The following is a 9,282-nucleotide window of genomic DNA, read 5'->3' on the forward strand; positions in this document are numbered from 1 at the left end:
CAGTGGGTAAGAGCGTGGGTCTGGGACTCAGGCGACCTGGGTTCAAGTCCCTGCACAGCCATGCAGCCAGCTTGGGCCATCACAGACTCTCAGCCCAGCCTACCTCGCAGGGCTGTTGTTGTGGAGAACGATGCAAGCCACTCCAAGTCCTTTGAAAAGGAAAAAGGCGGGATACAAATCTAATAAATTAGTGTGAGGATGCAGCAGCAGCCGCCACTGCTGGCAATCCGGCAGGAGGGCCGGAGGGGGGGGGGCGCTGGCTGCAGTGACAGGCGTGAGCAGGAGGGAGCCCCTCCAAACCCCGACCAGCGCTGGGGATGTGGCGCTTTCGTGCGCTGTTTGCGGTGAATGCTCTCAGCGTCTTCTCGCGCAGACTGAGCAGGGGAGGGACAACTGCCTGCCTGTTGCCCGAAAAAGCCCGAACCGATCCCTGACTAGCAGCATTGCGTGGGGATTTTCAGAATGCATGTGGTCTCTTTAGAAACCCGAAGCCTTTCCACTTTCAGACTGGAAAACTTCTCTAGTCCTCTAATTGAATCCTGCCTGTATTGTTTTGACATCCTTTTTTTCCTTTAAGGAACTCAAGGCAACTTACATAATTCTCTTCTTCTCAATCTTATCCTCACAACAACAACCCTGTCAGGTAGGTTGGGCTGAGAGTCTGTGACTGGCCCAAGGTCACTCAGTTGGCTCCATGGCTGAGCAGGGACTCGAACCCAGATCTCTTGGGTCCCCGGTGCACACTCTCAACCCCAACACCAGACTGGCTCTTGTTTAACCAGGCCATCTTTGTTTTCCCGCACAAACGGGAGGTCTGGCCTCTGCCCCAAAGCGCTTGCCATCTAGACATATAAGTAGCACTTGTTGATTTCCAGCAGCCCCAGACTGGCAAAGGGTGCGTACCGGGGCATGCCCAGGACTTGGCTTGGGACGGATTTAACCCGAGAAGGCACAGAAGGGGCTGGGGTGATTTGCTGAGGAAGAAAAGTTACGATGTCTGGTGCGTAAGTTCTCCTCGCTTCACTGAGGTGCGCTGTCATGCTGCGAGCCCCTGTTCTGCACATTAGACGGCTTCCTGGGGTCATCGCGGGAGGCCGCCGAGCAAGGCACGGTTCAGGACGGACGAACCGAAGAGCTTCCTCATGCATCGGCCTTCACCCACCCGCCAGGTTGGGCTACTGGACCGATTCACGGAGGAGAGAGCTAACCGGGCCGCTAGCCAAGCCACCTGCAGGATCGGGGCAACACGCCCCACGTCCCAGGCAGCTTGCGACGTGTGCGGCACGTGCCTGCATGCGCAGATCCCGCCAAAGGGCTCCCCTCGTCGGCTGCTTGGCAAACAGAGCGGGGCTGAGACAAGCGCAGGCTGGTGCACCTCTCCCGACGGAGACGCCACCACTCGTGGCTTCGTGGCCCCGCACGTCCCGCACAGAGCGTTGGCAGTTCTGCGGGACAGCCATTTCCAGACGTTCAGGGCCGTCCCAGCAGGCGGGACGTCAAGGTCCCCTATAGCCTGCCCTCCCCAGCATCCTCCCCTCAACCACCCAGTTACCCTCTCCCTGCTTAAACTACCTCTCTGCTGGCTCAGTTCTCCGCAAACCAGCTGAGAGCGGCCGAGGGCTGGAGCAGCCTCTGGCCTTGGAGTAGAATCCCAGCTCTGCCGTGTTCCCACAGGTGATGTCCAGGGGGCACGACTGTTCCCTCCGGACACGTATTTAACACCGTATTAACCCCCCTGGACAACAGAAAGGCAAAAAGCAGGTCCTGGAGCAGATCAAGCCAGAACTATCCCCGGAAGGAAAACCGTGGCTGTCCTACGCCGGAGACAGCACGGGAAGGCAAGACTCCGCGGAGAGGCCCGTTTGCTGGGGAAAGTCGAAGGCGGGAGATGCAAGCGAAGCCCGAGCATGGGATGGAAGGGATCCATAAAGGAAGCCACCGCCTGGCGTTTGCGAGAGCTGAGCTGGGCCGTCCAAGGCGGAACATTCTGGAGGGCGCTCATTCGTAGGGTTGCCATAAGTCAGAGACAATTTGACAGCTACACCACCACAACAACTGCCTATTCCTAGACGGTTGTGTTATTCAGTCTTTGGTGTGCTAATTTTTCCCCTAGAACTTCACCACAAATTTCTCCTCAGGGGTGATTATGCAAGCCTCCCCCCCCCATGCTTTTCTCTTTAAACGTGGATGTAAAAACAAAATCACTTTTTCCAGGGAGTGTGCCATGTTCAGCTCGTCTTCTGAACGCTCAGGCATGGGCTGGTTCATCTGTGAGGCAGTTCGGCGAAACAGCACGCTGCCTCCGCATGCATGACGGGGCCTGGTGTGTTTTGCCCCAGGAATGGCACCTCCAGGGCCGTGTGTGTGCGCGCAGCCCTTTAAAGGGGTCTGGAGTCAAGGTGGGGAGTGGTGCCAGTGCCCTGCTTTCCTCCACTTCAAGGGCTGTCAGAAGACAGCCCTCCATTTGGTCCAAGTCCACTTAAAAGGTCAGTGACCTCCAGAAGGGAAACGGGGGCCTGGGGGTCACTGGGCAGCAGCGAGTGGCACCTGGGCAGTCCCTGCGATCGCCACCTGTGAACCGCCTGCAGGGAAGACAGGTGTCCCCAAAGCGAGAAGGAGAGAGAAGAACGGTTGGCAAGATGCTTGCTCATTTAGAAACCGAAAGAGCATCTCACCACTGTGTGGGAGAGTGTGGCCGGGTGACCCCTAAGGGGTGTCTAGGGGTGCTTGATGGACACCCAGCAGGCCTCCTCCAGTGGGTTCCTCTGCAAAAAAGGACCCACAGACACGCTATGGGCAGAAGGCACCCAGGCCACCCTCCTCCCCACTCTGGGGTGATGCCTTGTGTCTCTTTACATGCTTGCCATGCGCTCTAAAACTGCCCTGAGACCTGTACATTGGCCTTTGCAAATTTTATGCAAGGCCATGTCACTTTCAGCCTTGCATTTCCCCCTTTGGGCAATGTGGACGAGGAGGGGCGAATTTATTCCCCCTCCTTTGTCAAATAGAGTGACGGGTGCAATTCCGGCTTCCTTACGGGACGGGGCCTCTCTTGGGATTCAGTGCAGTGCCGACCGCCTCCTCCAAACTGAGCCTCGCGACGGTTCCCTTGCGTGATGCTGAGACTTGTCCTCTTTCTCCCCCACCCAGTAAGTGCTGCGTTGTTCGAGAACTGCACGGGATGTGTCATGTGCTCGGAGGAAAATGGATGCATCTCCTGTCAACAGCGGCTTTTCCTGCTCATCTGGAGAGATGGGATTCGCCAGAACGGGGCCTGTGTCCACGCCTGCCCCCCAGGCTACTTCGGGGTGCGAGGCCAAGAGGTCAACCGATGCATTAGTAGGTGGCGCAACGGGTGTATGTTCCGTGGTGTGACTTGGCTGCCAGGGTTGGGGCAGGTTCCAGCTGAAAACACAGCCAAACCTTCTGGTTGGTCACCTGTCCGGGATGCTGGAGCCGTTTCCTGCTTAGACTAGATGATCTTGGAGGTCATGTGAAATTGCTTAATTTTACACATTTGAATGAAGCTCAGTTCGTCAAGTTTTCACTTTTCCAAACTTCGCAGTGGGGGTTCTGTAACCCAGAAATACCTCCATTAGGGGAGTGTGCAGACAAAAGACATGGAATCAAGATAATAGAATTAAATTGCATTGTATATGGAAAAATGCTTGCGAAAAGGATGCGTTAGGCTGAGCTGCATGCAGAAATGCATGGCCTAGGAGAAATGCGCACACAGAGTGCATAGAGGATTCCAAGCAATTTCTAAAATAGCGACAACAAACCATGTTCAGGATGAATCAAATTCAAGAATGAAGAAGTGAGAAACTGAAATGGACAGAGTTGTTCTGATCACACGCCTGTGAGGGGGGAGAAGAGAAGGATGAAATTCTAGACAGCCAAAAAGTAGCCCAGCCTGGTAGTTTGCTTTCCTTTTCCCTGTTCTCTGTTCTCTTTTTCTTTTTTGAAAAGAGCAAGTGAGCTGCTCTGCTGTTCTGGAAACCGGACTGCTGAAATCCATTGGGAGCTGAAGGGGAGGGGGGAAACCAGAAGATCTAACTTGCTTGGTGATCCTCCCTGCCCATAAATCAAGCGGCCGATGGATCGATCAACCTTTAGCCATGCGAGTGCTGCCGTCCGCATTTTCTTTTCTGCCCTTGACCGTCGTCTCCCTCTCTCTTGCAGAGTGCAAGTCGCCCAGCTGTGACAGCTGCTTCAGCAAAGATTTCTGCATGAAGTGCAAGGAGCGGTTCTACCTGCACAAGGGGAAGTGCCTTGGCGCCTGTCCTCCCAGCACCACGGCTCAGCACGGGACCCGGGAGTGCCTGGGTGAGCCGGGCGGGCCTCCGTTCCTCGCGGGGGGCGGGCGGCGGGGTGAGCCCCACGAAGGCTGCGTGGGAGTCCCGTCCCTGGGGAGCAGCCGCGGGGAAGGGGGATTCGTCCGAGCAGGTGCCGCAGCCCAAGCCAGTCGTGATGTGACGTGTGCGATATCGACGCACGTGCTGGATCCACCCAGGGTACATGCTCTGGTTAAGGCAGAGGGAGCCGAGGCGGCATAGTGGTCAAGGGCGCGAGCCTGGGACTCACGTGACCCGGGTTCTAGTCCCTGCTCAGCCATGGGCACCACTGGGTGACTTTGGGCCAGTCACAGACTCTCAACTGGCCAGATCCACCCATTGCATGAATGGATGGACCCATCCCTCAATTTCCACTGTTCTCCTTTTCTCATCTTTCCCCCTTCTTAAGTTTAGTTCACCCCAAACAGTGGGACTACAGAAAAAATAAACAAACGCATGAAGATACCTATGCAATTCTTGTGTACATTTTTTCCTGACACATTACTTTCTACCTGATCTTGCCTAATGCCCATGTTTTGGCTTGTTTTCAAAATATCCCTCATTTTTGAAAAGCATTTTAATGAGCATGCTCTTTTGTTTTTTTGCACATACCTATCCCTAATACATATGTTTTTGCAAGGAGTTTTTGACTGGAGGACTCTTGTAAAATGTGGAGAAGAGCACATTTTGAAGGAAAACTGAATTTCAGTTCGCGTGAAACCAATTAATCCCCCCGTAGCCATCGGAAGCATGAATTACAGTAAAACCCCAGCATCCAGTGCTTCAGTCAGCATAGTGGCACTTAATCAAGGTTGACTGGAGTCCAGAAACGCGTGTGGGGTGGAATTTGGCGTCCCACTGGGGCCCGCTGCCCTCGCCTCCTCGCCTTCCTGGCCGCGGTCGTGGCTGGCTTGGAGCGGCACGACGCCTGCTCATGAGGGCAGGGCAGGCCCCGGACTCAGGCCGGGCGTGTGACCACGCAGGAAGCCCGTGATGCAACGCGACGCGGGATAAGTTCCCCTGGGGCAGCGCATGCTGTGGCACATGGGTCTTGTTTGCGCTAAGGGTTGTTCAAATTGCAAAAGAGCTCATTGTAATGCAGCTCCCAGGATGGGTGTGGTCAACGGTATTAAGAGTTAAGGTTGTGGGGGGTAGAGATATTCGTGGTTTTCCCACTTCGGTGGGGGTCCTGTGCCCCTAACCACACGGGTGGGGAAGGCCGACTGTATAGTGTTCGCTGCGATCTGTGGCTTCAGGCCTCCTGTAGGGGGCATGGCAGTCGCCCCCTGCAGGTGGGGGATGCTTCTGTGCTGTGCTTCCCCCTGTTAGGAGCAGACTTGTAGTTCAGTGGTAAAATTCCTTCTGGTGCTTGCTTCAGTTCCCAGTCCATCCCAGTTGCGAACCCAGTCAGCGGCACCCCGTGCCATTCCATGACCCCAGTTCTCCCACAGCCTGCCCTTGCTTCAGCATTTGGGCTCGCCCTGCCCTTTTTGATATATGTACTGGCTTCAGTGGCGTGGGAAAGGCAGTCGGTATATGCTCAGAGGCACTTTCCCCATAACGGGACCTTAATAAGTTAGGTGCGCTGCACTTGTGGCCTGCTTGCGGGTCCCCCCAGGCAGCGGGTTCTCCTTGGCTGTTGTGTGAGCAGAATTCCAGGCTTGATGGATTCGGGTTCTGGTCCAGGGTGACTCTTCGCATCTTCCCCTTCTGCTCTTGAGGGGCTGGGAAGCAGGGCTTCAACGGAGTTCGCTCTCAGCCAGGCCTTATCTTTTGTTCTTCGTATTAAAACCAGACTCCTTGGCTGAATTCTGGTGAAGTCTTGGCATAAATTAAGTTACAGGGAGGAAGAGACAAGGAGCTCTTGCACATAATGAGGAAGAGGTAGAGCAGAGCTACAGAAAACAAAGGAAAGCGTCTGATTTTAGGACCAGTTGCTGGAGGACGGGAAAATGAAGCGGGATTGTTGTGTGAGGGGAAACAGAAGGTACGGGATGGGATCTGGGCGCAGTTTCTACGCAGCACATGTGCTCAGGGCTTAGTCTCTGGAAATGGTTCTGCAGCAAGAATTGTGTGGGGGGAAATATCTGTCAAGTGTGTTGGAAAGGGGCGGGCAGGAGAACATCTGCATATGCTCAGAGACACTCTTTATAGTGCTGTTTTTGCTAACACTGGTGGAATGTAAAACACCCTGGCCATTGCACACTTGCATGTGTGTAGGCAGATGCACGCCCTTGCGCTCACATGTGCCCGTTGGCACCTGCAGGTTTTCATCTGTGCCCAGGTCCCTGACCCCTGGCCCCTTCAGTTGACAGTGAAAGGAGCTAATTAACACAGGCCACTTGCAGTAATTAGCCACTCCTGCTGAGCTGGGCAGACCAAGCGCCTGGCCTGGAGGAGGCGCCTTCCCGGCCCTGATGGAGGGTTTCTCTGCTTCTCTCGCCCTACGCAGAAAAGTGTGAGATGGGCCCCTGGGGCGACTGGGGGCCCTGCACCAACCAGGGCCGGACGTGCGGCTCCAGGTGGGGCTCGGCCACGAGGGTCCGCGAGGTCGTCGGGAGCAGCAAGGAGGACGCAGCGGCGTGCCCGGGGCTTTCCGAGTCCAGGAAATGCCGCATGAAGAAGCACTGCCCCGGAGGTGAGGGGCGGGGGGCGGGGGGGCCGGGGCCAGAGACACAGGGCAGCGCTGTTGCTTCGACATTCCCGGCTGGCCCTTCAAGCGTGCAGTGCCGGGGGGGGGGGGGGGGGGGGGGACGGCCTGGCCTTGCGTGCAGAAACGCAGCTGCATGCAGACCTGCCCAGGGGTGACTGCCTGCCCCCTGCCCCTGCCATTGTGGCCGGCTGGGGGTGTCCCCGGGACAGTGCCTTGCTGAGGGCGGCTTGCAGAAGGCCATCCTAACAGCAGCGTGTGTGCGCACGTGCGCGGGCATGTGCGTGCCTGCATGAGGAGTAGGTTGGGCGACCCCTGTGCACCCCACGTCCCTGCACTTCCACCAGCGTTTCAGCAGAAGCGCGACTCGCGAGGACGCGTGGTTCGCATTAGCAAGGGGGCGGCGATTCTCTGCCGCCCCCACGACGCCTTTGATCCGTCTGAACTCGGCTGCAATTCTCTCGGAGGTTGGAAGGGGGTCGGGGTGCGACGGGGCTCCGCCGAAGTGTCCCTCTGGCATTCACGGACTTCCACTCGCGCTCGACTCGGCCTGACAAAGCGGGCCAAGTCTGCCCAGGGCTGCGGAACGAAGCACCTGCCCTGGCAACCTTCTTCCGTGTCACGTGCGGCTCACACAAAGGCACTGCTTGTACAGCCTCCACATGGGGCCCAGTTCCTGGCGAGGGTCGTGCGGACGCTGGGTGTGCTCGGCACGAACTCGGACCCAAGGCCATGACAATGCGGACCAGGGTCTGGAAAGCGGAGCCCGGGGAATCCGATGGATTCTCACCCCCCACACAGATCCTTCACACATCCCTCCGGGAGAGGGACCGCACCGTTTCCAGCCACAAAAAAAGCATTCTCGGCCGTCGTGCAAAGTATTTCCCTGGGCTGGTCTTGGATGGCTAGGTTTGGACCTGCTCCTGGCAAAAGTTGGTGCTGCTAGAATCGGTTGGTTGGCTGGCTGGCGTGGTGCACTCTCATGCGTGCAGGTTGACCTCTCTGGGGTGCGGTTATGGGACCCTGTCACGTGGAATGCCTGCGTGCAAAATTGTACCCGCTTCAGTGTCCTGCCAGTTGCCACACGAAGGGTCCGAAGTAAATTTGGCCCTGGAATCCCTGCTAAACACCTGCCAAGCACAGGCTTTCTCTGGGAAAGGCCCCCCGTTTCGTCTGCAGCTTTTCCAGTTCAGGATTCGCAGGTGTCTGGCCAGAGAGAGCAGGCCGAGGGCCCTGGCAGTGTCAGTTGGAGGAAACACCTGGTGTCTTCCAAATTTTGGTGAGCGGCCATGTATGGATCAGCGTGAGACTGATCGATGTGTTCGGAACGGTGTCTGCATCCCAGCTTTTCCCGCACGAGGCAGCACAGTGTGGGAGAGTCTTCCAAACAGCCGCCATCCAAATCATGTGAAAACTGGAAGTTAATTTGCTCTTTTACCTCTCTGAGCAAAACTCAGAGCTTTTGCCAGCAGCAAAAGAAACACCAGAGCGCTGCTTGTTATTCCAAGTCTCGGGAGCTCCCAAGGACAAGCAGAGGGAAGTCCTTGACCCAGCAGAGCAAAAATGCCAAGCAGCTGATGAAAAGACAGTGGAAAACAGAAATATTCTGGGTTTGGCTCGGGGTGGTTCATGGCAGTCTTCGAAATGAAGCTGTGTGGGTAGTTCTGGCTTGCTCCTCCGGTGGAGGAACGGCCTCATTCCGCCTTTGCCCAGGGCAGCCCCGCCAACCCAGTGGCCTCCAGATGTGCTGGACTGCGAGTCCTATCACTTCTGCTGGAACGAGGGCTGTGATAATCCAACACATGGCGGAGCAGAACAGACCCTTCCAGTAACCCGATGTTGCTTTTGTCTTGCAGAGAAGAACGAAAACAAAAGGAAGGAGAAACGCGGGAAGAAGCAAAAGAAGAAGAAAAAACCGAATTCCCAGATGGTCACTTAATTGGCTACCGAGTGGGGGGGCCGGCAGGGGGCACTGTCGTGGACAGAAGCACCTCTCCGCTGCAGCGAAGTTTGTTCCACAGCTTTTCTATCTGCCCCCCCACCCGCCCTTTTCATCCAAATCCTATTGCACAATTCTTCTTGGCCTTCTTTCCACCATGCTCAGACAAAGAAACAGAGACAAGGGATCATTTATAGCTTGTTACACGCATCCCCTTTTTACAGATGAGAATTGGAAGCATCCCCCCCACATGCAAGATTCCCCCCCCCCCCGGCCCCTATTTGTTGGAAGGCTCCCGAAATTGCACAAGAGGACAACTTCAAAGGAAACAATATGGCTCTGCATGACGAGCCTTCCTG

The 9,282-nt window shown here is 56.1% G+C and overlaps 1 protein-coding gene across 1 annotated transcript; it reads left to right on the forward strand.

Annotated features, from left to right (window-relative positions):
- The first annotated feature begins 993 nt into the window (after positions 1-993).
- Positions 994-8,923, forward strand: RSPO4 (R-spondin 4). Its single transcript, XM_044455123.1, has 6 exons — positions 994-1,000; positions 1,068-1,169; positions 3,151-3,339; positions 4,183-4,326; positions 6,787-6,972; positions 8,841-8,923. The coding sequence occupies exons 1-6, from the start codon at positions 994-996 to the stop codon at positions 8,921-8,923; spliced, it is 711 nt and encodes a 236-aa protein (XP_044311058.1).
- The last annotated feature ends 359 nt before the right edge of the window (positions 8,924-9,282 follow it).

This window comes from Varanus komodoensis, unplaced genomic scaffold (assembly GCF_004798865.1).
Source record: "Varanus komodoensis strain SLA01 unplaced genomic scaffold, ASM479886v1 scaffold8, whole genome shotgun sequence".
Lineage (NCBI taxonomy): Eukaryota > Metazoa > Chordata > Lepidosauria > Squamata > Varanidae > Varanus > Varanus komodoensis.

Excerpts from the sequence above, each read along its gene's own strand:
- RSPO4 (XM_044455123.1), top strand. Across the intron at positions 1,170-3,150 it reads GGCCTTCACCCACCCGCCAG|TAAGTGCTGCGTTGTTCGAG; the intron begins GTTGGGCTACTG and ends TCCCCCACCCAG. Across the intron at positions 6,973-8,840 it reads GAAGAAGCACTGCCCCGGAG|AGAAGAACGAAAACAAAAGG; the intron begins GTGAGGGGCGGG and ends TTTGTCTTGCAG.